This window comes from Solanum lycopersicum, chromosome 7, assembly GCF_036512215.1.
Source record: "Solanum lycopersicum chromosome 7, SLM_r2.1".
Taxonomy (NCBI): domain Eukaryota; kingdom Viridiplantae; phylum Streptophyta; class Magnoliopsida; order Solanales; family Solanaceae; genus Solanum; species Solanum lycopersicum.
In genome coordinates, this window is record NC_090806.1 from 64,598,008 (window position 1) to 64,625,691 (window position 27,684).

The 27,684-nt window shown below is 32.4% G+C and overlaps 3 protein-coding genes and 1 long non-coding RNA gene across 8 annotated transcripts; 2 read left to right on the forward strand and 2 right to left on the reverse strand.

Moving 5' to 3' along the window:
- Window positions 1-190: 190 nt before the first annotated feature.
- Window positions 191-7,453, forward strand: LOC101251902 (uncharacterized). The gene is made up of 18 exons (XM_004243329.5): window positions 191-406; window positions 617-730; window positions 840-929; window positions 1,017-1,128; window positions 1,371-1,398; window positions 2,107-2,205; window positions 2,310-2,379; window positions 2,465-2,499; window positions 2,617-2,691; window positions 2,773-2,868; window positions 3,647-3,710; window positions 4,118-4,171; window positions 5,030-5,115; window positions 5,204-5,264; window positions 5,335-5,399; window positions 5,538-5,643; window positions 6,571-6,659; window positions 6,921-7,453. The coding sequence occupies exons 2-18, from the start codon at window positions 665-667 to the stop codon at window positions 7,081-7,083; spliced, it is 1,359 nt and encodes a 452-aa protein (XP_004243377.1). The 5' UTR covers window positions 191-406; window positions 617-664; the 3' UTR covers window positions 7,084-7,453.
- Window positions 7,454-9,771: 2,318 nt separating this feature from the next.
- LOC101251006 (protein NUCLEAR FUSION DEFECTIVE 6, mitochondrial) lies at window positions 9,772-12,733 on the forward strand. Of its 4 annotated transcripts, none has more exons than XR_182941.5 (4): window positions 9,772-10,125; window positions 10,203-10,324; window positions 11,575-11,632; window positions 12,317-12,733. It is a non-coding gene; the product is annotated as a protein NUCLEAR FUSION DEFECTIVE 6, mitochondrial (long non-coding RNA). The 4 variants fall into 4 exon arrangements; XR_742392.4 differs by having other exon boundaries at window positions 9,806-10,125; window positions 11,919-12,733; XR_742390.4 differs by lacking the exon at window positions 11,575-11,632.
- A 7,885-nt stretch (window positions 12,734-20,618) lies between these two features.
- Window positions 20,619-23,040, reverse strand: LOC101250522 (uncharacterized protein At4g28440). The gene is made up of 2 exons (XM_004243327.4): window positions 22,571-23,040; window positions 20,619-21,150 (listed from the first exon to the last, which is right to left on the reverse strand). Exons 1-2 carry the CDS (start codon window positions 22,848-22,850, stop codon window positions 20,963-20,965), a joined length of 468 nt encoding a protein of 155 aa, XP_004243375.1. The 5' UTR covers window positions 22,851-23,040; the 3' UTR covers window positions 20,619-20,962.
- Window positions 23,041-24,353: 1,313 nt separating this feature from the next.
- LOC101266047 (reticulon-like protein B17) lies at window positions 24,354-27,551 on the reverse strand. Of its 2 annotated transcripts, XM_010325451.4 has the most exons (8): window positions 26,938-27,551; window positions 26,692-26,848; window positions 26,529-26,603; window positions 26,305-26,446; window positions 26,148-26,217; window positions 25,981-26,046; window positions 25,749-25,871; window positions 24,354-24,672 (listed from the first exon to the last, which is right to left on the reverse strand). In XM_010325451.4, exons 1-8 carry the CDS (start codon window positions 27,416-27,418, stop codon window positions 24,539-24,541), a joined length of 1,248 nt encoding a protein of 415 aa, XP_010323753.2. In that variant the 5' UTR covers window positions 27,419-27,551; the 3' UTR covers window positions 24,354-24,538. The 2 variants fall into 2 exon arrangements, with proteins under 2 accessions (XP_010323753.2, XP_069143620.1); XM_069287519.1 differs by lacking the exons at window positions 24,354-24,672; window positions 25,749-25,871 and having other exon boundaries at window positions 25,973-26,046; window positions 26,938-27,545.
- Between the last annotated feature and the right edge of the window lie 133 nt (window positions 27,552-27,684).

The following is a 27,684-nucleotide window of genomic DNA, read 5'->3' on the forward strand; positions in this document are numbered from 1 at the left end:
TAAAAGGTTATAGACAAATTATTTGCCAAATTCCTAAGTTAAAATATTATTGATCCACATAATCTTTTTACAAATGAATACTACTTCATAATTTCTTTTTTAAATTATAGATAAAAATAAAAAAATTAAGAGTAACTCAAATAACAAGTCACAATATATCTAGTTTAGGAATAATACATTTCAGGAATTTGTAATTCTTTTCGATATTAGATTAATTATATAGAGTAATATTTAAAGGAAAAAATTGACTCATAGAAAAGACATCTGAACCCTAAACCCTCAAAGGCTTGCCGAAGTTACACCTAGCTTCAAATTTCCCTTGCCGGGGTTCTTCTTCGGATAAGTCTGCCGAAGAACCACCACTCTCCCGCCGGATAATTTATTACACCTTCCTCCGTCATTACCGGTAAGCTCCGGCGCTATATGCTATTTATTTAGCCATTTTATCGAGAATTGCGGCGTCGTTGCTTCATTTTTTTTGTTCAAGGAATTTACCAAATTCGTTTGAATTATCAAAATAATCTGTTTCAGTTTTATAATTTATTCAATTTTAATCTAACTGCGCGTAATCATGTCATTTTATTTAAATTGAGGTTGATTATTGTGTTTATGGTAGGTATATTAGTTAATCAATTCTGCTTACGCTGAAGTTGAAGATATCACTATGAGGTTGAAAGTTATATCTCGGTCTACGGATGATTTTACTCGTGAACGCAGTCAGGACCTTCAGGTTTGGCCACCCTTACTTGTGTTGGGGAAATGTGCTTTCATACTATGTATCACACATGTCCTTGTTGTTTTGATAATATTAACTCGCATAATGATTTATGCTTGATTAGAGAGTTTTTCGGAACTTCGATCCCAGCCTTCGACATCAAGAGAAGGCAGTGGAATATGTTCGTGCTCTGAATGCAGTAAAACTGGAGAAGGTTATTTCTGTTTCCTTATATAATTTATATTGTTTTATTTTGTTTAGAGTGTGTCAAATTTAAGTTTTTTGTTTTTGTTTTATAAAGATATTTGCAAGGCCATTCGTTGGAGCAATGGATGGGCACATTGATGCTGTCTCTTGCATGGCAAAGAATCCTAATCACTTGAAAGGAATATTTTCTGGCTCCATGGACGGTGGTACGTTTTTTTCTAAGTCTATTTTGTTTATAAGTTTTTTACCTAGCTTCAAAATCCTGTTACATTTTGATAAATATTAAACTTTAAAAGTATAAAAGATATCACAAGTTTCTCTGTCTCAAAAAATAATAATTAAAATTTTAACCTTGACAAGTAATGCATCGAGGTTTTGCTGGCTGAGAATGTTAAAATTATATTTGTTAATTACTCTGAACTTCAGAAAATCTTTTGTGTTCTTGCAGATGTTCGCCTATGGGATTTGGCTACCAGGTAGATGTGCAACACAATTGTTTTAGTTATTACTTGGCTTGGCATTTTATTATAATAAGTGTGATCTTGTATAACCTTATAAGCAGTTTTCTAGTGTAAGAATCTCTTAGATCAATCGCATCATTTTCAGTTAAAAAGCATTTGGAACTCAAAAATATGTTTTATTACATTACCATTAAGTATGGATGTGGTTTACTTGAAATTCGGATCTTGAGACCTGAGGTTAATTATTTTGGGGTACTTCTACTAATTCACAGTGCACTAGGGATTTTTATTTCAGTGTTACTGCTTGTATATGACACAAGCTGTATGTGATATCTTTATCTCCAATTTTGGCATGTTTTTGGACTTCTTTTAGATGTTTCATTTTAGTTGTATAAGGGTTTGAAATGTGAAAACTCTCTTTTGGCATTAGATCGATCTGATGTGTGTGTGTGGGGGGGGGGGGGCATCTCCGTTTGCATTTTCTTTATCTCTGAGGAGTGAGGGGTATGTAAGTGGCCTATTTGAATTCTTAACTTGAACTTATATGCAGTTTTTTTATCTGTAACAAGCATATAGAAGCATGTTAGTCATTTTTAAAAGGCTATGTTTTTCCAATTCCCATTAGTTGTTGAACACTTGTGAGTGTTCTTTTATTATTTATTTTTTATCTCAGTCATGTACCTTATAATGAATGTGGGCCCATTTTTTTGTGCAAAACCATAGGCGGACAGTACGTCAGTTTCCTGGTCACCAGGGTGCAGTACGTGGTTTGACAGTGTCCACGGATGGCCGAATTCTTGTATCATGTGGAACTGATTGCACGTAAGGCTTCAAGGGAACTATTGCATGCATGGATACACAATTAATATTGAAAAACATTCCTGTACTATATCTGATCCATTGTGCTTTTGGCTACTTTGCTATAGTGTTAGGCTCTGGAAAGTTCCTGTTGCTACTCTAATGGAGTCTGATGATGGATCTGATAACTCGTCCCAGGTAAATGCATTTCAAGCTTTCTGTTCTTTTCCATGCATGAACTTGGTGCCAGATTGTCTAACAAACTGAGTTCTTTTATTCTCAGCCATTGGCTGTTCATGTTTGGAAGAATGCATTCTGGTATGTTATTTGGCATCATTGTACTTGCAAGATGATCAACTTAAGGATATTATGATATCTTTATTTGTTTTTCTCTAGAATAACTTAAAACTGCAATTGATGTTGTCCGTTTCTCAGGGGTGTTGACCACCAATGGGATGGTGATCTCTTTGCCACAGCTGGTGCTCAAGTTGACATTTGGAACCATAACAGGTTTTGTCACCCATTTCTTGTACCTTTTTTGCTGCCAGGTATGTGCAGTTTTTAACACATTTTAATCATCTTGTGAACCAGGTCTCAGCCGGTTAATAGTTTTGAATGGGGAAAAGACACAGTTACATCTGTTCGGTTTAATCCAGGGGAACCTAATCTTTTGGCTACATCAGCAAGGTTTTCATTCCTTAAGACTCTAGAGCCTTCTTTTTTCTTTCTTTTTTTTGGAGAAGGATTCAAGGCCTTCTTATAAGTTTCCTGTCCCGATGCATAACTGACTCTTTTGTTTTAAGTTAGTGCAAATTACTTTTTACTCGAGGTAATCAATTCATTGTTGTTCCTTATCAAAAAAATTAATCCAAGTTCATATTTTCATATGTGATGCTCCCTTTCTTTAAGAAGATTAAAGCTTAGCTGGTTTCTGTGATCCTTTTTTCTTCTTCCGATACTTGCGTGGGTATCTGCATTTTCCAATCATGTAGTATACATGTTTAAATATACCCTCATTTTGTGTATAACCTTTGTCAAATTAAATCTCTTAGCCTTTTGAAAAATCACTATTATGTGCATCTGGGTTGTTAATGTCTTGGACAAACATTTACGGAGCAGTTGCGGCTTCTTTTAGTGTCAAATCAAACTTAAAAATAATAATTAGTAAAAATTCACGAAATTTTCCCAATTTTTATGGAAAAATCAATAAAATATTGCACCTGTAAAGTTGTTTTCAATAATAATTTTGTGTTAGATGGTTTTGCTTCAAACACTTGATTAGCTCGTCCCTTTTGCTCTTTTGATAGTACTCGTGAATGGTCTTTTAGAATAGCAGATGCCATGCATGTTATTGTAATTCGGTAGCGGCTCAGTTACTACATTAGAATTGATGCTTGCAAATTTCAAAGTGTAATCCGGTTTTCCCCTGCAGCTACTGATATGTGGTATTTGATCTTTCTTGCAGTGATCGAAGCATAAGCATCTATGATTTACGGCTTTCTACACCAGCTAGAAAGGTTATTATGTCGGTAAGCGGCATGATTGTCTCTGAAAATTACTGCTAATGGTTGCATGGTCTTGTTTTGGTTAAATGCTGGCCCATAAGCTACATATTTTTATAATATATGAGTTTTGTGGCCTTCCATTTCTTTTAGGCTTTGAATAAGCCCATGTTACAAATCAATAAGCAAACTAACAAGTTTACACTTACCTCGTCCCTTATCACTGCAAGTGCTGGTGACCTTGCCATTTTCTTTGTTTTTCTCATTTTAGGACAGTTGTACTGACATCATTTTTTATAGAGAAAAGATAAAAAATCTCCTATATTAGGGATGGGAAGAGGGAAGCCTTAATATCTTTGATAACAACTTTTGATATTTAGCTGCTTTGTATTCTTTCAAAAAAGTCATTTCTGAGTTAATTTCTCTTTTTGCAGACAAAAACTAATTCTATAGCATGGAATCCGATGGAGCCAATGAATTTTACTGCCGTGAGTGCGACATGATTACTTTGTTCTTCTTTCCTGTATCTTGTGTTGTTCTCTCATAATTGTAGTCATGATATTTTTGTTTTCAGTTCCTTTATCACCCTTCCTAACTCCTGCTACAAAGAAATGGTTTTTTTATGATATTATGTTGTTACCTGTAACTTCAATGTAGATTATAGGTGGCAGGTCACATCCACTTAAATGTGATTTTGATTTTTTTTTCTGTTTTTGGTTAAGGTACTATGAGATCTGATTCATGGGTGGGTGGGTGGGTGGATTAGGTTCCTTTTGTGAAAAATTTAGTCCTGATTTTTCTTTATCCAAAATACAACCTATACCTTTATAATATTCAGAAATTTTGGTTAAGGTAACTAAAAGAAATTAGAGAGTCCTTCTACTTCTCTAGTGAATTTGGTGAGAACTTGAAGCATAAATCTTAACTTGAAATGTATATATCCAAATTTTGATGATGGTTTTAATTTTAACATGGAGTAAGGTGGATGATAGTAGCCTTTTGATTGTAATAATTTGAATGTAGAATTTAATCATCTTAAATATGGATGGAAACTTGCAAACTTGGATAGGACCAAAAGGTGACTGGTTCCTTGGAAGGTCTTTTCTTAGTGAGAGTTACCTAGTTATGCTTCTAACACCACCCTAACATTGTTGCTAGAAGCTTGTGAAGCTCAAGTAGAGTAGTGTAGCTCTATCATGGACTCTCTGCCCTCAGTGTAAAATGTTGCTATGCTAGAGTGTCACATGGTGTTGATTTTTAATCGTTAATGGTTGTTTTCACTTTCCAGCATGAATTTATATGTTAGGTGCTTTCTTTGCTATTACTCACATGTCTCGTTGGTATAGGCTAATGATGATGGCAGATGCTACAGTTATGATGTTAGAAAGTTAAATGAAGCCAAATGTGTGCATATAGATCATACCTCTTCAGTGTAAGGCATCAACTCTTTCATTTACTGCAGTTCATGTGTTGTATTTGACAAGCAGAGTTTGTTGCTAATATTAGGGGTTTATTTGCAGGATGGATATAGATTATTCACCAACCGGTCGAGAATTCGCTACTGGATCTTATGATAGATCTGTAAGTTCCTGTCATGTTTATTTATTCACCTAGTGTCTCAGCACTTTGACTGAATTACCATCCTTTTTAGGTGAGAATTTTCAAATATAATGGTGGTCACAGCAGGGAAATTTATCACACTAAGAGGATGCAGAGGTTTCACTCCATATCTTGATGAAGAAGCATCTTTTCTGTTTATTTTAGTTATCCCCAACAATAATTTACCGTCTTGACTGCTTATAGTACTTGCACTATCAAGTGAATGTGTTTTCCTGACATCTGTCATCAACTCAGGGTATTCTGTGTCAAGTTCAGTTGCGATGCAAGTTATATTATCTCAGGAAGTGATGATACCAACCTACGTCTATGGAAAGCAAAAGCATCTGAGCAAATGGGAGTTGTATGTACCTTCACTACTTGATTCTTTTGGTTTATATCTATTTAGTGGGAACTTGTATACATGTTCCCTTTCTGTTTTTAGATGCATTACGGGTTTGAATCTTTCTGATTTTTTCTTAATGTATCGATCCCTTGTTCCTCTTTAATTGTGGATTTGGTTTCAACACGTCGTTAAGATTATAAAAAGATGACGGTCAAGAGGTTGTAAGTTTTTTATACCCCATCCATTTTAGTTTCTTGGGATGCTTAGCATGGTGAGATTTCTGGTTTTAGTACTGGAAATAAAGGAAAGATTTACATTTCTTCAGTAGAACTCTTGTGCACGAGATTCCAAACATGAAAAAGCTTTCTTGTTTTTCATTAAATTTGTTACACAAGTTAAAGAGTGTGATGAGTATTAAAAAAGGAAAAGAAGTGACAGAGAGAGAGGGGTAAACCCCTGTGGCCCTGTCAGATAAATATAATGTTTGGAAAGGAACGGGGAGAAAGATATAACATATGGAATGATTAACATTTGATTGTGCAGGAACTGTTGTGCAAAAGAAAAAAATAGTATGATTTTCTTAGAACTTTTCTTGCAAGAATGACTTTGATATTTGTGTTGCTGTTATATTGAGTTCTTTAGGTATTTTTTCTGATCATCCCAATTTTTTTTTTGAAAGTTTGGCTTATGACGATATTTAGAACAACTAACATTTGTCTCCACCTTCTTAACTTTGAAGCTTCTTTATGTGCATCACAATACTATAGCCTTCCATAGTGAACAAAATAATCTGTTCCTAACTTTTTCCGGAGGGCGAATGTTGTACTGTTGTTTGGGAAGAAAATGGGAAAGAAAGCTATTTCATGTTAGCTTCCTTGATTGTTCTGTAATTCTGTGTCTGTTTTCCTTCACACCCATCTGAATCTGAAAATTATGTTCTTGCAGGTTTTGCCAAGAGAGCGGAAAAGACATGAATATATGGAGGCTGTCAAGAATCGTTACAAGCATCTTAAAGAAGTCAGGCGCATTGACAGGTAACATTACATCTATGTCTAAGATTCTTGTCTTAGGGCCTTAGGTCATTGGTACCAAATCATAATTGGTCATCTTGTTAACTGGCCTGTAAGATCATGCCATGTCTATCCATTGCAAAAAGCTTGTTACACTGAACCTTTACCATAGTCAATTCTGTGTGCATATATTTGTTACTTTGCATTCCTGTTGAATATCTCAAAAGATTCCCAGTGAGCCCAAAGGAGTTTAATCTTCAATTCTCCTTTATTGTGATTTTACAGACATAGACACTTGCCAAAACCAATCTACAAGGCAAGTAGACAAATACGTGAGATGACAGAATCTGCGAGGCGGAAAGAGGAGAGGAGGAAAGCTCACAGTGCCCCTGGAAGCATTAAAAATAAGCAACTGCGAACAAAAAGAATTGTCCGAGAAGTCGAATGAAAAGTGTGGCTGTCTTGATCTGCTGCTGATGTTAACCATGCCAGTTTGATCTGCTTAGAAAATTATTACCTATTCTTAACAGTTGTTAGCTGGCCTATAAGATAGTATACTTTTTTTGATCAGAGGGAAGAATTGGAAGCTTCATCATTTCATGTCGTTTTCGAGATATAGTGGTGGTTACTTGTGTTAAAATTATGTTGCTGCCTACTCTTTTTCTGTCATCATCTTACGGGTTAACTGCATAGATTTTCCGTGTGGTTTCTTCTCTTAGAAGTAATTACGTCTGGTATGAATATTTAAATCATGAAGTTGCATTTGCATACCATATGAAGGGGCACGGTATACATTTTAACATATTCATTTGTTAAAATTATGTTGCTGCTTACTGCTTTCAAATAGTGATCAATTTTATTTTTTTTGGATTTTACCTTATGAAGAAAAACATGTTTGAAGACTATGGTTAAGCTTTACATGAATGCATTTGCCTACTAGATGGATGAGATTGTGAGTATTTTTTTTTTGGAACGTTTGCTGAAAATCTATAAGTTTGTTCATTTTAGCACCATCTGTAAAGTGTTGAAGGCAATTAGTTTCTATGGTTTGTAAATCATATACTTGGACGATAAGCTTTAAGTTAGATTTGATAGTTCAAACTTTAGATATACAAATATTAAAATTTGAGATGGTCAAGCTAAACAAAAATACCTAAAATTTGCTTACTTTCAAATTGTTAGAATCGGGGAATTATGCCAAAAATTTTAAGAACTTCAAGCTCCTGAGTCTAAATTGATAACACGATTAAATAAATGCGCGTTTAATTATGTTTTATTAAGAAATTTTAAAATTATATTTAAAGTTTTGGCTAATAAATTGAGATTGTTTTTTTACTCTTTTATGAGTAATCCCTTGAAATGGGAAAATTATATGAAATGGCAAACATTCATAACTAATTATATATTAGGGGTATAGTTTAATTTATTTACATTATATATTTATAGTTTATTTTATTTTGCTATAATTAATGGGGGCCCACAACCTATTATGTAACCAATTGTGTAAAAACCTTATTTTCTAATTTTGTATATAATTATACACAATCTAATTTTCTCTCTCCTATTCACAATTAATTTTCTCTCTCCTTTCTTCATTCTAACGTCTTCTCCTACATTTAATACTCCAATATCAGATTTGAATTTCAAATTTTTGTCCAAAATTTCAGTAATCCCTCCTGAAGTTGAAGTCTCCTCCCTAAGTTGAAGTCAATTTCGTAAGTTATCCTTAATTTTAGTTGTTTATCTTTTTTTCTAACTTATCTAAAAATTGTATATGTGTTCTGTTTTTTTTTCCATATATTTTGATGAAATAATCGTTTTTTTGTTCTTGATAGATCTAAAATTCGTCAAACAATGAACGAATCGTCTACATCTTTGAGGATTACCAGAGGTTGTCCTTTGCATGTCAATATTGTTGACATTTTACCATCCTTTTCAATGGGGCTAACTCAAGAATTTGGGGTTAATGTAGGGTCTTTGGGAAAATCAAAACAACTTATACAAAAACAAACCATGGAAGAGCTGAGATCAAAGAAAAAACGACCCTATGGCAGTTCAACAAGTTATTAAAAATGTCAAAGCTAGAGGCATTAAAATTGTACAAGGTACAAGAAAGAGGAAAGCTGTACTATTTGAATCAGAGGAAAATGATTGTGAAGTCGAATCTGAAGAACTTCATAGTCATGAGGTAGTGTCTTAAACACAAACTTAGATACAATTTTTTTGTTAATTAGTTGTCAATATACAAAAACCATTAAATTAAGTATTGTATATACTATATTCCATGTGAGTAATTGTATATAGTATATTGCATGTTTATGTTATTTTTGGTTTTTGTATATATATACAAAATAGTAATTGGACTTAGTTATACAGATGGAAAATTTGAATATATGATTAGAATTTGTATATTCTATTAGTTATATACAAATTTTTGAAGTTAGTATATATTAAGTTTACATACATATACAAAAATTGATATGTACATGTCTGTTTTAATAGCTGGTAGTAGGGATTGTATATAGATGGGAAAATATCATATGTGATTATAATTTTGTATATTGTAGTAGTTATATATAAATTATCGAATATAATGTATTGAATATGCATATACAATTAATAAAAACATTGAATAAGTGTTAGTATATACTATATACAATTAAAAACCTGAATAACATATATCTCTTGTTATACAAATTCGTAAAATACATTTTTGTACGTGTATATATTTATTCAATAAGATTGTATATGTATATTTATTGCAATCTAATTGGATGTGCATATACAATAAAAGACATTGAATACGTGCTGGTATATACTATATAAAAAAAGATAAGTTCATATATATAAACAGAAAATAATATGTGAATGACTTTATTTTTTATTTTTTTTGTATATATAGGTAGGTATGTATATACAAAAATTAATTTGTACATGACTTATTATAAACGGAATTTTTTTTTGAATTTGAACGTATGGCTTGAAAATAGGGACGTTTCCCTAAAATTGTGGCATTATCTAATAAAAAAAAATTTATATACAAAATTAAAAACACCTTTAATAACTTAACTATACCCATATTATGTAATTAGGTAAACTATACCCATATAATGTTATTTAATCTAATAAGTTTGCCATATATGAAATTTTCCTATTTGAAATTCCTATTTGGCTATACCTTAAATAGGATCCTTCAATTTGGCTATTTTTGCACTCCTCCAAAGTAAAGCCGACTCGAAGGTGCAGCCAAGCCAAGCTTTCCGCTAGGGTTTAGCCCAAAACCCTCTAATTTCATTTCAACAGTAAATCTTTTCTCCATTAGCATACATCCTGAACGCTTCTCCTTTCCCATGGCCATCGCCGCCGCTAGATCCATTTTCCGGTCACCGTCCCTGCGTAATGCGGCATCAAGGATCGCATCGGAGGCTAAAGCCGCTCGATCTCCCTTGCGCACGCCTTCTAAAAGTTCTCTTTCTCATCGCATCTTCAGGTATTCTTTTTTACTAGTAATTTCTAGAATATTCGGTTTTATAATATGTGACTGAACAATTTATGCAATTCAAAAAGGTGTCCTTCTGAGATGAGCGCTTGTTTGGAGTCACTGCAACCATACCACACGGTTACTGCTTCGGCTTTGATGACTTCTATGCTTACTGACTCTCTCCGTAGTTACAGTTGGCTCTCAGAAGGTGATTTTTCACTCTGTTATTCTCTTATTGAGCTATGTTATTGATTAGTTTGATTTCTGTTGGTATTTAGTTAATTAATTAAAACTAATAATCTTATTGTTAAGCCAATCAGCTATAGAATGCATTCTGCCTCATTAGTAGTTCATGCAAATGTTTGAGAATTGTGCAAAATTAGTCATCAACTGATCCAGACTGGAGTACTCAATCAAATAAGTATTAAGTATGCTTTAATTCCAAAATCAGTTTTATGAATCTTTTGTTTTATTCTGTTTGATTTGTAGAATCAATATTCAGTGATAAATTGTAGACAGACTGTTATTTTTCTTTGATAATCGAGAAATTTCTGAGGACATGGTCAAAACACTATGGGTAATGGCCCCTGCTTCTGTACTTTTCACTTGAAAACCATCCTTTTTCTGTGGAATTGATGTGTGCGCGTCCTGTGTCTTTTACTTAAAGACCAAAGCCCTGGAGACCAACTATTATTATGTTAGTTGTCTTACCACAGTTCTCTTTTATTTGGGTTTAGATCTGCCATGCTTTGCGAGACTTGTATATCAAGAGTCACTAAGGATATAAAATGTATGTGGAAATTCAAATGACATCTTTTCCTCTCTCACGGGGAACAAAGTTGTAGTTGTCAGCTTTGCTGTGATTGCATGTGATCAATTTTTACGACAAGTGGTTCTGAAAGGATCAAATTTAGCTGTACTTTTGGGTTTCACGCTTTTTATCTTTAGCTCTCTGTATTTGCTCTTTTAATTTTGTCATTGCTGGGGGAGTGAGTGGTGTTAATTTGGAAGCAGGACTATTAGAATATTAAACTGTAACTCGCCTGTGAGTATCAATCTAGTAATTAGCTGAAGATGTTCATGTAAATGTTTTTAGTCCAGGAGGAGTTATAGCTCTCTTCTTCATTGAAACGTCCTGTACTGGCTGAATTTTCCATGATTTCAAGGTGCTTGAAACTATTAACTAGGTGACTAGCACCTCTGCTGACAACCTTCAATATTGCGGATGATTCCATTTCAACTAGACTTGACATCATTTTGTTCCACCTGAATGAATAAGCCAATATAAGTTGAGTGACCTATTGCGTAATACATCATTGCATATACTTTTTCCTCCTGATGTCTGGCTCCCTTTTCCTTCTTCTCCTAAAAACCGTAACCATTTGGCAAGAGTTTTGTGGTGTCTCTGTATCCATCTTTTATATTTCTCTGACCGACGAGTTTTCGTTTTTTATATAGGTATCTAGCAAGACCTATAGGACCCTCATTTGATGTCCTTTCCTCATTTACTACTTTGGTAAGTCAATCAAGTATTTCTCTTTAGTGTGTCTTGGACATTTCCGAAGTTTAACATGGACCTTCTATTTATAGTTTGAATAAATATTTTGCTACTGAGCATGACATATGGAGCCTCCTTTGAAATATCTCTGAAACAATTTTTTTCCGTAGTGTAGTTATGTCAAAGGCAGAGTAATTGTCAATAGTCTCTTGCATTCTCTTCATTTTTAGTGTTGCCCATCACGTACTTTCCGGTTCCTTGTCACTTTGATTAAGTTTTGGATGCTTCATCCTTCCTGTTGTAGGCGTTGACAAGACTAGATGAAGAAGGAGAAGCTTAGAGGACTGAATTGGATTCATTTATGTTTGGAAGCTTTCAATTTAGAAATTGTTACTTGCATAAAATTTTTGTTGACCGCTTTTGCTGGATCAGAAATAATGTATGATGGTTGTTAGGGGTGTATAATGACAGAATATCTGTAGATTTTGCTGATGAATCTTGCAATGAGATGTTTATTTCATATTTTTTGTGCATCTCTGGCGCATTTTCATGTATGTCTCTTGCAAAAGTTGTCATTGAATTTAATAATATGGACAATCAGAATCATGTTCTCTTTGTTTGGTCACTAAAGTAGTTTCAGGATGTCTTTCTAGACACACCTGGTAGAATGGGTGCTTACGATTTTAATCTTTATTCGATCAGCCCAAAATGAAGACGTGTGATGATTTTTGGAGAGCTGGAGCAATAATGTACTTTCTCACACTGGCGCGCTAAGAAAAGATGGCTCCTTTATTTTTGAACTTGGTAATGCTAGATTGCAAGTTAGTGTTACCATTTGCTTACTTCTGACTTGTGTGCCTCTCTTTATTTGTTATTTGACGGTTTATCTTTCTGTTCATTGATGTTTCTTCAGATAAGTTGAGCTTTATGGTAACACTAACTTCTTGTTAATCATGAAGAAGCTACACTTTCATGAGTATTTAGTGATGAACTTAATCGTGTAATATAAAACTACATATACTTAATATTTTACTTTTTAGTCAACGGTTGAAGAAAGTAAAATTTGATTCAATAGATGTATGAAGTTGATTGCGTAGACAAAACAAAAAGGAAATAAAGGTACGATATATATTATATTACAAGGTAAGAAAAATTGAGAGTATATTGATTGATAAATTTTCTATAACAATGTATTTTCTAGATTGATATTAGCTTATGGATATTCTTTTAAGCATTCTACATTAGGATCTCCATGATCTTCCTTGTCCAAAATAGTAAGTACTTCATTCCCAACATCGTCTTCCTCTACATTAATGTCGTCTTCTAATTGCAAAGATGAATCAATAAGTTCTTCAACGTCGTTCATATTCTCATTGCTAACTCTGTTTTCGTTATCATTGGGGTTTCTCTTCTTCTTTATCTTACAAATTACATAATCCTTGTTCTTAATTTCTCTAGCATCCAAATAACCATCATTCAAATAGTATTCCGTCATCAGCCACTCCCCATTAGCATTCTTGTTATCACTTTTGCCATAGGTGTACTTCAAACTTTTCACGTATTTTATGAGTCTACCTTTGTTGTCAAAAACTTCTTTTCCCTTTCCTTGTGGTTTCCACGTACCCTTCCCCACAGTACGCGAAACTCTCTGCGAATTTTGTTTCTTCTGGGGCGTTATGAAGTAACGTGTGTAGCTCTTAGCCCCTTCAAAAATTTGCCACGGGTCGTTGTCCGCATAAAGATTAGTGACCTTTGGTTGGGTAATGGTTCATCTCTCGTAAACCCTACTAAATACTTCATGACTTCTAAATTCTTAGGTGAAAAAATATATCCCAAACGACTTCCCTTACTTCGAGCCATTATTTTAGTGATTGATGAAACAATAATATATTCACTCCTAGTATAATAATTGTTTAAACAAAAAGAGGGAACTGATAGAGATTAAAGGGGAATATGATATGATAATTATTTATAGAAAAAGAGAGAACTGATAGAGATTTAAGGGGAATATGATATGATAATTATTTACAGAAAAAGAGAGAACTGATAGAGAATAAGGGAAATGTGATTTGATTATTATATATTTATAGAAAAAGAGAGAACTGATCCTACAGAATTAAGGAAATATGATGCTAATGAGGAAAAAGAATAAAATTGGAAACCAATTAATTTCAACTATGGTTTAAGAGTTATTTTAGTTTAATGAATATTGACCTTTAGATAAAAGAAAAATTGCCACATGGCATCAAATTAAGTTTCTTTTCTCCTGATAGAAATAATTTTTTTTTTATGTTAATCCTAATTAAATAAATTATCACTTCTAATTATATCACCTTCAAAAAAAATAAAAAATATATATATATATATATATATCTTTGGAAAGTTTTGGAAGCTTCTTTTTTATTCCTTAGTCGAGATAGTTTGTTGATGTTAATTATTCAACAAAATGTATTTTATTTTAATAATAAAGGAATAATAAAATCAATATATACCAACACAAAACAGTCACTATATTCTCAATCCTAATGATTTTATAATATACCCAACTTTTGTTTTTTCTTTACTTTTAATCGCTATTAGAAATATATATTTTTATCCATTTTCACTAAATTAACTCACAACTATAAAGAAATTGATGGAAATATTGAAAAAAAATTCTAATTTTATTTTTTTATAAAAATACTATTATTTATTCTTCTTTTTTTTCACCGGTTTAATCTTATTATATTGACTAAAAGTTGACTACTTATCAGAAAGAGGTGTAGTGAAGCTTTTAAGCGACCTAGTAATTTACTAACTTAACTTTTTGTCTAAGTGTGAACATGTTGTCTAACGTGTTCAAATAAAATAGTAAGTAAAAGTACACAACTTTTTACGTGAGAAACATTCAACTCAAAAAATGTAAAAAAAGATCACAAACTTATAGGTTTATAAGTTTTAACTCCAACTTCACTGAATCAATGCGTCTTAACATTTTAACTTTTAAAATTTCAAACTCTGTAACCTAAAGAACTAATTCTAATACCTAAACTTCAAGTTATAAATTTAGATTGCAACTTTTACAATCCTAATAACTAGGATCTAATCCCTAAACTTCAACGCAGACTTTTCAAGGTAAATGTCCCCAAATCTTCTAGCTATCCCGAATTGAAGATAATATTCTTAATTTAGCTTATAACTCACTGAACTAAGATTACGTCAAGACTCAATCACAAAGAAATACCTAATGTCATGGCATTTTAATAATAATTAAAAAAAATTCTCAATATAAAATTATAAATTTGAGTCTAGGTATCAAGGATGACTTGTGTGCTTACTGACTCTCTCTGTAGTTAAAGTTGGCTCTCACAACGTAATTTTTCACTGTGTTATTGTCTTATTAAGCTATGTTATTTGATTAGTTTGATTTATGTTGGTATTTAGAGCTGACAATTTTATTTGTTAAGCGTATAACCTATGAAAAATGTGTTAAATAATATTTTGATTTTTGTTCGATATGAATATTGTAGTTTTTTTTTTCCAACAATGACTCCCATGTTCTATACACTAATTAAAATTACAAATCAATGTCAAATGTGCCAATCAGAAAAATGCAAATTAAGAGGTAATTCAGAGTAATTAGCAAACTAGAGTAGTAAAGGTGTTCATGACATTATCCATATTATGAGATAGCAACAAACATTTTGAATTTTACATTTGATTCGAGAAATTAAAATTTTGATTTTACTAAACCACCAATTTATTCCTTTTTTGGCGTTTTTCTGATATCAATGAGCGCTTTAGTAGGCCCTAGACACGAATGTTAGTTATTATCGTCGTTTATCGAAGTTTTCATTCAAAGCTTATAACACTTCTTCCGATTTTTAGTATCGAGCATGTGCTAGATTCTATACATCGTGTTACCACTTATAGTATTATATAAGCTCTGAATTTCAAATGAAAAAAACAACTATATCAACGTGTTAGATTCATAGAGCTAATAAGATGCCTAAAGAACAAAAAATGTTTAGTACAAAAAAATCAATTTATATTACTTTTCGTATAAATTTTTTAGTACTTAAATTTTTATTTAAAAACGTTGAAGTAATATAATCTAATTTAGTTTTAAAAGTTGATTAAATTGACTAATAATTAAATTGAATTCACAATGCAATACATTTTTACAAAACACAATACACTGCATTCTTTCGAATATTATTTTCACAAAACGAAAGAATAAAAACTTATCATTTTCATGAAGGCAATTGCAATTCACGATGATTTAGACCTATATTATAATTAAATATAGAATGAAATATAATACAACTAGAAAATGATATTCTATTTGGTATACTTATGTGAAATGTTAAAATTTATTTTTAAATACTTTTAGAATATTTTTAATAAGTTTATGTAATAATTAGATCAACTGGAAAAAAGTTTTAAACTATAATCCAAAAGACCTTATTTAAATATTTGTAGCGTTAGATAATGTATAATAACTTATATATGTCTATTTATATTTTATGAAGTATACAATAATGTTCATCATATTCTCATCGCTAATAGATTTTCTCTTCTTCTTTATCTTACATATTACATAACCCTTGTTCTTATTTCTTTTGCATCCGAATAATCTTTGTATTACTCACTCGGTATTCTTGCTATCACTTTTGCCGTAGGTGTACTCCAAATAACTATTATACAAAGAGTATTTCGTCATGAGCCCCTCGCCATTAACATTCTTGTTATCAATACTCTTAGTATTAATCGATCTGATATTTATGTGACAATCTGATTTGTTTTGAAAATTATCCAAAATTATCTATTAGCTATTGCATGAGAACAATCGCAAAGCAAAAATTCAAAGTCATTACAATAACTTTTGCAATGACTATCCCACTTATAACTCATATAAGAAAATTTATGGCTTGAAATAATCTCCTCGAGCATGGTAAAAGAAAAATTAAGGGTATATTAATTGATTAAATCTATATTAGAATGTTTATTTTCTAGATTAATATTATCTGATAGATGTCCTTCTAACCATTCTACATTAGGATCACCATCCTCTTTCTTGTATACAATAGCAAGAACTTCATCCCAACACCGTGTTACTCTACGATGTCGTATTCTAATTGCAAAAAATGAATCAATAAGTTCTTCAACGTCTTTCATATTCTCATTGCTAACTCCATTTTTGTTATCATCGTTTGATTTTCTCTTCTTTTATCTTACAAAAATTCACAACACTTGTTCCTAATTTCTCTAGCATGCAAATAACCATCATACAATTCCGTGATTAGCCACTCGCCATTAGTATTCTTGTTATTGTAGGTATACTTCAAACTTTCACGTATAAGTATACCTTTATTGTCAAACACCTCTTTTCCCTTTCCTTATGGCTTCACGGACGTCACCAACGTCTTCTTTGTCCATCATAGCAAAAACTTCATCTCCAACATCGTCTTGGTCTACAATAATGTCGTCTTCTAATTGCAAAGATAAAACAAATAAGTTCCTCAACGTCATTCATATTCTAATGGATTTCCTCTTCTTTTTACATATTACATGACCCTTGTTCTTAATTTCTTTTGAATCCAAAAATATTCTGTCATTAGTCACTCGTTACTAGCATTCTTGTTATCACTTTTGTTATAGTTGTAATTCAAACTTTTCACTTATTTTCCATAAGTCTACCTTTGTTGCCAAACACCTCTTTTTCAATAATCTGTCATGGTTCATGGTCTGCATAAATATTAACCAACTACGTATATCGATTCTTATTGGGAAGTGGTTCATCTCTCATAAACCCTACTATATAATTCATATTTTAAGTTGATTCATATTGGTAAGTGGTTCATCTCTACGTAAACCCTACTATATAATTCATATTTTAAGTTAATTCATATTGGGAAGTGATTCATCTCTCGTAAACCCTACTATATAATTCATATTTTAAGTTGATTCATATTGGAAAGTGATTCATCTCTCGTAAACCCTACTATATAATACATATTTCAAGATGATTCATATTGAGAAATGGTTCATCTCTCGTAAACCCTACTATATAATTCATATTTTAAGTTGATTCATATTGGGAAGTGATTCATCTCTACGTAAACCCTACTATATAATTAGTTGATTCATATTGGAAAGTGGTTCATCTCTCGTAAACCCTGCTATATAATTCATATTTTAAGTTGATTTATATTGAAAAGTGGTTCATCTCTCGTAAACCCTACTATATAAATCATATTTTAAGATGTTGATTTACTTGCTAAGAATTTTTTTTTTTTTGGTACGTTCTTAAGATTGATAGATTTGATCTAGTTTTGACTTTTGACCAAATCTAATGTAAATATTTTTACATATGGAATGTTATTTATAAAATTTCAAACATTATTTTGTAAGACCATTCCACGCCAACTATAAATATGTTTCTTTTGGTCCTTAATATTTCACCCCTCCATTGCTTTCTCTAATGCAAAATTGAGACCTAGAGATTTTCAAGCACAACTTCTTTCTCTCTATTTTTCACACATAACAGTGAGCTCCAACGTATAAGCACAGGTATGACATTTTTTCATATGTATAAATTTTGGATCTAAAAATTTCACAAACTTTCTAATAGATGATTTTCAAAAATAGAATTGGTTCAAGTAATTCAACATGTCGGTGGCGTCAAGGCACAAAATTCCATTACAACATCCCATTACACTAGTAGAATCGTTACTTCACTCAAATGAAAAATCAAAAATGATTATCTTGATCCAGATTTTCATTGTTACGATAAGCATAAAATATCTATTTCTGTATTCTCACAGTATATTTGAGATACATACATAGATTATTCATTTGAGTAAGATAACGATTCTCTTAGTATTGTGGACAGTTGTAATTGAATGTAGTGCATTTGTTGACAAAGGCCTATCGAATTACTCGAACAATTTCTATTTTTGGGATTTCATTTATCAAAAATATTGTAAAGTTCTGAAAACCAATTTATAGGTGTGAGAAATAATACGATATCGTTGCTTATATGTTGGGGGTTTGACTTGTATTATAAGTTTATTAAAATGTGTTATTCATCAATAAAACTTGTATTATCTGTAAATAATTAAAATTGTACTATAAATGTATAAAAGTAATCAAGTGAAAAAAAAATATTATTTGCTATAAGTAGTAAGTATTTTTTATTTATAGTATATTTATATAAGTTTCCATTTTATTTGCTTCTTCCCGTTTTACTATTTCTTTCATTTTTTGTGATTAGCTCGAAATTTAAATTTTTTAAAATAGCTTCTTTTCGAGTGAGTATTGCTACAAACAATTAGATACATATTAAGGAACCTAGATTTGAAATTTAGAGTAATTTGGTGTAAGGTTTTTTTTAGGTGTTTCGGATGAATCTAGTGCTAAAATTCAAGAAAGAAGACGAAGCAGATTTTGTATAGTAGTACAACATTGTATATTAGTGTATAGGTGTGTATAAACAGCTTTTAGAATTTTATATATCGTTGTATATTAAGTGTATAATGTTGTATATCAAATTTATAAACATTGTTATAAAACAAAGTGGTATATATTGTATATCTATGTATAATGTTATAGACCAGAAATTTTAAAGAGAAAATTGTATATAATGGCAAACTGATAAATTAAATTAATTGTTATAACCACCCTTTGATTTAATTGTGCCTCGTAGCAAACTTTTTGTCAGTCACCTCTCTCCCTCAAGCTCTCGCTCGCTACTCTCCTCTCTCGCTCCATCTCTCGCTCGCCACTCTCCTCTCTTGCTCCATCTCTCGCTCCATGTTTCTATATGTATAAAGCTAGAGGAAATTGTATAAATACATATATTTTTGTTCCCCTCTCTCCCCTCTCCCAGATCTCGCTCGCCAACCTCGCCTCTCTCGCTTATACGAACAGAAAAAAAATGTATAAATTGTGTTTCTGCTTGTATAAAGCGAGAGAAAATTGTATATACACATGCAAATACATATATTTTCATCCTATACACTTATAATTATACAATAAAAATACTCCCCTGTGCAGTTTCTTTTGTCTTTCTCTCTTTCTCGTTTTATACAAATTCAAATTGTATATAATTCTCTCTTTCTCGTTTTATACAATTCGATTCAATTATATATTCGTTGTCCAAGTCTCTTTTGCCTCTCTCTTTCTCATTTTATACAAATTTAAATTGTATATAATCGTTCTACACAGTTATAATTATACAATTTATTTTTTACACTTCGTTTATGCAATTCTCTGTCCAAGTCTCTTTTTTTATCTCGTTTTATACACTTCCTTTTATACAACTCGCTTAAATTGTATATGTATAGCGAATTATACATATATATGTTTGTTATAGAGTGCAATTATGCAAACTTTGTTATAACATACAAATATAAATTTTATGTTTGCTATGTGTAAAAGTTGTCCATTTTTAAATACCGTTATAAAAAATAGTAAAATAGTGGTAGGATGATTACTAGAAATGTGGTTTTTGTGCAAACTATTATTACGACAAAAATGTTTTCCTATTGGGAATGAGCTTAAAAAAAAAAAAAAGGGCTAAAGAATTGTTATGTAAGTTGTTAGCTATGTTTTTACAAAATAAGTTAGAAGATTGTGTTTTTCTAAAAATTTCCCTAAATAAAGATGGCCACTCAACTATATATAACTTCTTTTTTTACAAAAAATACGTTATTTTATGCTACAGTGGGAGCATACTCAACAGAACAAAAAAATTCGAATTGGCATGATACGAAACCTATTAAGACAAGCTCAAAGTCCACAAATCCCCCAATTGACACCACTGAATAAATTACTAGCAACAGCCACAAAACCACATCAAACAATTCAAAGCATGACAAACTCGACTTAGCTTATAATGTTTCTAAGATGAACTTTATGGTAACACCAACTTCTTGTTGATCAATCAGCTTGGGACAATGACATATGATCAGTGTTAACTACATGAAATTTTGGAAATTGACAAATGAAATTGCACATATAGTTGATACATAATAGTCAGCTTCTTTTATAGCACAAGTTATGTGTAACAAAAAAGTTAGAAATACAAAGACATAATAGATACCCATTCTTAGCAAGTTGTTTTTACCTCATACAACAAGGGAAATGACTGAAAAGTAAAAATCGCACGCTTTAAAACTAGTTAACCAACCAAGTGAGCAAAGCAACACCATCATATGATGTTGATGCCATTGGATCATGATGAGCTAAAAAATATGGGCATCTTTGCTCATTAATCCAAGGAAATTCCAGAGATGCATAATAATAATTCACATTGAGAACAAGAATTCGACTGTAACTTCAAACTATCATTTCCCTTGAGCCTGTCTACTCTTCCACGTTAACCAGTTCATACTCGACTAAAGAAAGGTTGTTCTCCTGGTTAACATCAAAATCAGCTGGTTCAGTAACCTCAACACGACCCCATTTGTCTACTGCAAGTCGCATGGCACCCTTGAACATATCTATCTTTGCATTTCGCAGAATGACAGTCGACCCAGGCTTCATCATATCAACTGAATATGAAAGGAAATACATGAATATCCAGAACATAAAACCATCACAATATACCGGGGAAAAAAAAGTAAGTACTCTGGTTTGGGCACAGAACCACATCAAACAGTTCAAAGCAAGACAAACTCCAATGGCCAATAGATATGTATATTTTACAGGCAGCCTCAGATCTCAATAAACAAATGAATCATCAATGTAGTCAAATAGACATGCCAAACACATCAATAGCATAAAGCAATATTTCTTCAACAACAACATAACTCATGTAATCCCATAAGTGGAGTCTGAGTAGGGTAAGATGTAATAAACCAAAATTTCTCCATGAAAAGAAAATGTTTAAGTATTTGCTATCTTAAAAAGAGGGGTTAATAGCTACTCATTTGTTCCCATTTGTTTGTCTGAGTTACTATTTCAACCATTAATCGCATATTTTCTTTGATCATAACGTTTTCAAATACTTTCTAGATATTTTTGAATTATAACAATTGTGACAATAATTTGTGTAGTTTCTAAAAATGTATATGTTATTTCAAAAATATTGAAGATTCTATGTCCAAATTCACACCGATCATTAGTTAGTTTGACCCTTGTACTCCGTATCAAGCCAAACCAATTTAAACAGAAAGAGTAGTACATTGACAAGTGAGGGATTGTCTAGCGGAAACGACTCTTCACCTCAAGCAAATAAGTTTGAGGTCGTCATAACTCACGAAGATATCAAAGCAGGAAAATGACATTGCTGGCTCCTAAGCAAGGAGGTCCAGGGGCATTTTAAACTAACCGGTTCAAGCTCCGTTCAAAACCGAACCCACGCCCTGTTTACTGTAGGTTAGAAAGATAGTCAGGAAAGTCCAGATAATGGAATGCATTCCTATCCATTAAACAGAAAGTTCAACAAACAGAAGGTGGCACAGTAGGGTAAGCTAAAATGCTTTTAGATACGAGTTTCCGGTCCACCTATTGCTTCCTAACAAGATGAGGTGAATAGGTCGATTCTAAAGCACAATGTTTATAGAGTATAGACCTACAAATCGAAACATTCCCTTCACCATAATTATGATACTCTATGAAAATATAGACACAGCAAACAAGCTTATTGTTTAGAGTTCTGAGCAAGCCAGATTAAGACACAAGTTAGATTTCCCAATTACACAATTAAACTCAACTCAGTTATACGTATATACTAATATAAAACATGAAAATAGATCGACATCCTTCGCAAAATATAAAATGCACTCATTTGTATTAGATTTCTCCAGATATAACTGTCATTTGCAGGTTTTCTCAAACAATTGTAATCACCACAATCAGTGCATAAAAAGGTCAAATTTTCGAAAAATTGAAACAAATACAAACGAAAGGTAGCAAATTATACGACAAATAAAATCCATTTCCGAGAATTAGAGATTATTTTGTACATACCCTGTTCATTACGAGCAGTGAAGAGGATGCACCCGGTTTCATCACCGACAAGGCACTCGGCGAGACGCACCGGACCACGAGGATTTAACGACGCCGATGATCTACCACCTCGGTTGGCACCGCCGGTGGCTTTGACGGCATTCGAATCAACAACCTTAACAGTCAAGTTGTGTCCATGTGTCCCTGGCTTTAAGCTTTCCGCTTTGACGAAAACAGGCTTCTTCTTCTCGGAAGTAGCTGCCGTACTTGGTGCCGCCGCCGCCGCTGCTGGTGTTGCCATTTCCGGTACGAAACCTTAAACCCTAATTTCAAAAAAATTTTGGAAGAACAATTCGGTGGTGTGTGAAGAAAAAACAAAAGTGATTTTCGGGTCTTTAAGTGGGCCTCTTGTATTGACTTGGTTCCACGTCTTCGCGTGTGCCCAAAAAAACAATTTAATTCATTATTGGGGAAAAAAGCAAATGCAAAATAATTGGTAGTATCAATTATCTTATTTTTATGTCTCTTTTCAGAAAATATTTTTACTTTTATCGAGATGTCTATTCAAATAGTAAGAAGACAATAATTTTTATTTTATTTTTATAAATTTGTGTATAAACACATATCGCAAATTGGGATCGCTCGCCAGCTAAATTAAATTGGAGCAACATATTATGTCTAGTATTATACATTCTTTAACAAGATTGACACATTAGGTATATGTTTCCCATTTAGGTATAATATTGTATAATGTCATATAATATTGTATATTTGTGACGTAATTTATTATTGGAGAAAAAGGCATAAAGGAAGTAATAGTCATCTTACTTCTATGTCTTTTTTCATAGAAGATCTTTATTTTTACGTATGATATATCAGAAAAAGTTATTTTACTACTATTTAAATTGTAAGAGGTTAATAAATTTCAGTTTCTCTCGTATAATAAGCACTTCTTATATATTGTTATACACTCTTATACAAGATTGACACATTATATAGTAATATCTGAGGTATAATTTTGTATGATATTGTATAATGTCATATAATATTGTATAATAGCTACGTGACTAATATTTTATGTTGGCATGTACACCTTTAAGAAATCTCAAAAGCTTTTGCATGTGTATTCAAGCGTCTATTACGTAAATAAGTTAATCGCATAAAATATTTTATTATTTTTTAATCTTAATTAGAATAAGCGTGAGATTTAACGACTTTATTATGATTAATGTCTATAATTAAAGGATTAACATATTAAAGTGGTTGACCTACCTATGTAATGAGTGCTCTAGAATGTGTAAAAACTTTTTTGGAATTGAACAGAAAATGTTTAATAATTACATTGTATCATATATTCAGGTGTTCAAATACAAAAAACTGGAGTCTAGGAAACCTCTTACAATTTGAACAGAGGAAAATGACATCTTTCAAAAATTGTGTAAAAATGAAAATTCCTCGTAAAAACATTATAGAACTTAAAAAATAATCGTGAATGGCTAAGAATTATTTTTTCTTTTAACTTTCGAGTATATAAATAAAATTTAGTGGCAAATTTAAGTAATTTGTAAAGTATGTAACTGTTCTATTTATTTATGGATCAAGTATAAATTTGAACAAATATAAGGATCAAGTAACACATGCTTAAAGCACTAAAACATCCTTGCATCTCATTTTTAGTACAAATAACACACACATTGTATAACAATAACAATAATCTACGCCTCAATTCCAAATAAGTTGGGGATCGGAAAAACGAATGCTCACTTCTATCATCAAGAAAATACATAAATAGAACAGTGGAAAAGAAAAGAAAAGATTTCTTTATTTCCAGAAGAGCACCATAGTTCTTCTTCCTTGTTTTGTTTGGATATACAAAAGTACAAGGACATACAACAAGGTTTTCTTCTTACTTGATAGATTGAGAAAAATAACAAGATGGGGTTATTATGTTAGTAATTATAGAAGTGATACATTTTGTATAGTGCACAATTATGCCTCTTTTTTGACAGGTTCTAACACAACCAGTGCCTGCTGCTGCTCTTCTTCCTCTTCAGCCATTTCTTCGTCGACCTTTACCTCTTCTTGTTGTTTACAGTATCTGAATATTACTAGACATATAAATGCTGCCAAAAACCAGAGACCAACACTCTTTAGTTCAGTCTGAAAGTTCAATTTAAGGTAAGTAACTTTCATTTGCTAGAAAGATGGTGACACTCTTTAGTTCAGAGTGAAAGTTCAATCCAAGGTAAGTAACTTTCGTTTGATAGAAAGATGGTTTGTATCAATGGCTTATGAATGATGCCAAGAACCGGAAAGAAAAACACTTTTTTTAAGTTTAGTGTGGAAGTTCAATCCAAGGTAAGTAACTTTCATTTGTTAAAAGGGAAAATGCACAAGTACTCAACCTATGCCCGAAATTCCAGAGACACACTTATACTATATTAAGGTCCTATTACCCCCTTGAAAATATTTTATAAGTAATTTTCTACCCTTTTTGGCCTACGTGGCACTAACTTGAAAAAAAAGTCAATCAGCGTTGGCCCACAAGATACTGCACGTAGGCTGAAAAGGGATAGAAAATTATTAATAAAATAAGTTCAAGGGTAATAGGACCTTAGTATAGTATAAGTGTGTCTCTGAGATTTCGGGCATAGATCGAGGAGGTATTTGTGCATTATCCCTTGTTAAAAAGATGGTACTTGTATCAATGGCTTATGAATGATGCCAAGAACCGGAAAGAAAAACACTTTCTAAGTTCAGTGTAGAAGTTCAATCCAAGGTAAGTAACTTTCATTTGTAAAAAAGGTGGTAATTATATAAATGGCTTATAAATGATGCCAAGAACCGAAAGAAACACTACTTAAGTTCAGTGTGGAAATGAGACTTCCATTTGGTAGAAAGATGCTAATTGTAACTTATGAGCGATGCCAAGGAACGGAAAAAAAAAAACACTTTTTAGTTCAGTGTGAAAGTTCAATCTAAGGTTGGTAGCTTCCACTTGTATTAGAAAGGTGCTAAATTGTACAAATGATGATCTTATGAATGCTTCCAAGAACCACGAAAGTACCTTTTAGTTCAATGTGAAAGTTCAATCCAAGGTAACAACCATTTGTTAGAAGATGCAACTTTGTAAACATGGCTTAGAGAATTGGTTCAATCAAAGGTATCAAAATAATAAACGAATAGCTTCGTGAATTACCTGTAAAGATTCGTGTTCTGACAGTGGTAAGGTTCCAAAATGCTGTCAATACTGATGCAGCTATCATCTTCTTGTGAGAGCAATTACCCCAAGTTTCCAGCAACCGATATTTCATATACTTGGCTGTATCAAAAAAATACGCACTCTCATTCAATTAATGCAAAAAGTAGATGCAACCATCACTCAGGAAATAATCTAAGAATCTCCATATCAAGCTGAAACACTTATTTACCTTTACTATATATCTGATGAGAATACGAGGAATAGAGTTTCGGAGCAATAAAACTGATGAAAAAACCTGTCACAAGATTGAAGAACACCAACAAGTATTTAGTGTCTATTGTTTAGAGATTTCGAACTAATAGTCTGTACTTGGGGCAACTGAGTGATCTTTCTTACCAAGGGCACAAAGCCTCCATACAGTTATCAAATGTCCATACTCAGCTCCAATTATCAAGACTGGCACTAACTAAAACAACAGACAAGCACATTTTGAATCAATTACAAGAATTCAAAAATATTAAGTTCAATAAAACTCAAGGCTCAGATAACATACTTTGAGGGTCATAGCAGGTTCGCCTGAAAAAAGATCTCGTGTTTTTGAAATTGCAAGATTTGCAGCTGGAAGTATCAATCTTCCCATTCTCAAAATGTCATCTTCAGTCAGCTGAAATTCGCGCTTCATTTCTCTACCCTCTCTGCAACTCAATAATTGATCAACACTCAGCAACAACAGTAGGAACTAAATAATATACTAGTATAAGGAATTTAAGCCTTTACCTTTGGCGAATCGAATGTGAGAAGAATGAAACAACTAAAAACAGTAACCCCAATTGCGATACGATAGAGAAAATGCTGCAATCAAGAATAAACAAAAAATGTCATATGGATAACACTTGCTAAATAAAAAGTGGGATATTTGGAAAATGAGAAGAAAATATACCTAAAAGTAACTCCTTTGGCAAAACAAGAAGATAAGAAACAGAGAGACCCCAAACCAAACCAAAGACTTGATCTTGCCACATCTCTCCACATCACCAAATCACTTACAAGTATCTCAATTCTGTTTATTAAATCACACCCTTCTCCTTCTTTTGATTCTATAACTCGAAAAAACAAAACACCCATTAAGCATAAGAAATGAAATATGTATTTAAAACAATAAAGATTAGATTTTGATGATACATACTTGTTGGATTTGAAACAACCAAGCGAAGCTTATCCTTCTTAGATTTACCATTATTCCTCTTCTTTCTTGGTTTAACCACTTCTTCAACTAACCCCAAATCCCTCTCTTCTCTCATTTCTTGCTCTAACCTTCTTCTCGATCTTCGATTATTACGCGGGGAAGCACCAATTGCAGAATTTCTACTCCTTCGCCTCCTTCTAACCCCATTAGGCTCAACCCCGTCATCAACTAACTCAAGCTTATCAGCAAGACGAGTCTTGGATCTTCGAAGAGGAGAAGGAGAAAGAAGGAGAAGCTCGTGGAGCGGTAGAGCATTACCATAAGGAGAAACTTCTATTCTTGGTGAAGGGACAATTTCAAGAGAGACTCTTGGAGTGGGAGATTCGCTTTCTTCATCGTAACGACGGAGTCTTGAGAGTCTTGAAGCTGATTTTGTTCGGCTTCGAGTCTCGGATCGATGAGATGGAGGAGTTGTATCCATAGTTGAGAATCAGAAGTTACAAAATTTTCAATATATTTTGTTTTGTTCTTGATTTTTTGGTTGAAGATTGTTCTTGGTGGGATTTTGAATAAAATGTAAACAAGAAAAAGAGCCGTTGGAGGAAATATACAATAATTTATCTTTTCGGCCTTTGAATATATTTTAGCGGCGGAATTTGGGCCCGTTGGGCTTTTTGGTTTAACGGTAGGGAAGAGGAGGCAAGTCCGTTATGTTGCTTTTGACATTTGTGGCCTTTTTGTGCTCTT

Bases quoted from the DNA above. Each gene is read 5' to 3' on its own strand.
- LOC101266047 (XM_010325451.4), bottom strand. From the start codon at position 27,418: ATGGATACAACTCCTCCATCTCATCGATCCGAGACTCGAAGCCGAACA. The intron at 26,849-26,937 runs GTATGTATCATC...TTCGAGTTATAG, and splicing joins GGTTGTTTCAAATCCAACAA to AATCAAAAGAAGGAGAAGGG. The intron at 25,872-25,980 runs GTAAATAAGTGT...TTTTTGATACAG, and splicing joins TCATCAGATATATAGTAAAG to CCAAGTATATGAAATATCGG.
- LOC101251902 (XM_004243329.5), top strand. From the start codon at position 665: ATGAGGTTGAAAGTTATATCTCGGTCTACGGATGATTTTACTCGTGAA. The intron at 2,692-2,772 runs GTTTTGTCACCC...CTTGTGAACCAG, and splicing joins GACATTTGGAACCATAACAG to GTCTCAGCCGGTTAATAGTT. The intron at 5,116-5,203 runs GTAAGGCATCAA...GTTTATTTGCAG, and splicing joins ATAGATCATACCTCTTCAGT to GATGGATATAGATTATTCAC.
- LOC101250522 (XM_004243327.4), bottom strand. From the start codon at position 22,850: ATGGCAACACCAGCAGCGGCGGCGGCGGCACCAAGTACGGCAGCTACT. The intron at 21,151-22,570 runs GTATGTACAAAA...TTTCATATTCAG, and splicing joins CACTGCTCGTAATGAACAGG to TTGATATGATGAAGCCTGGG.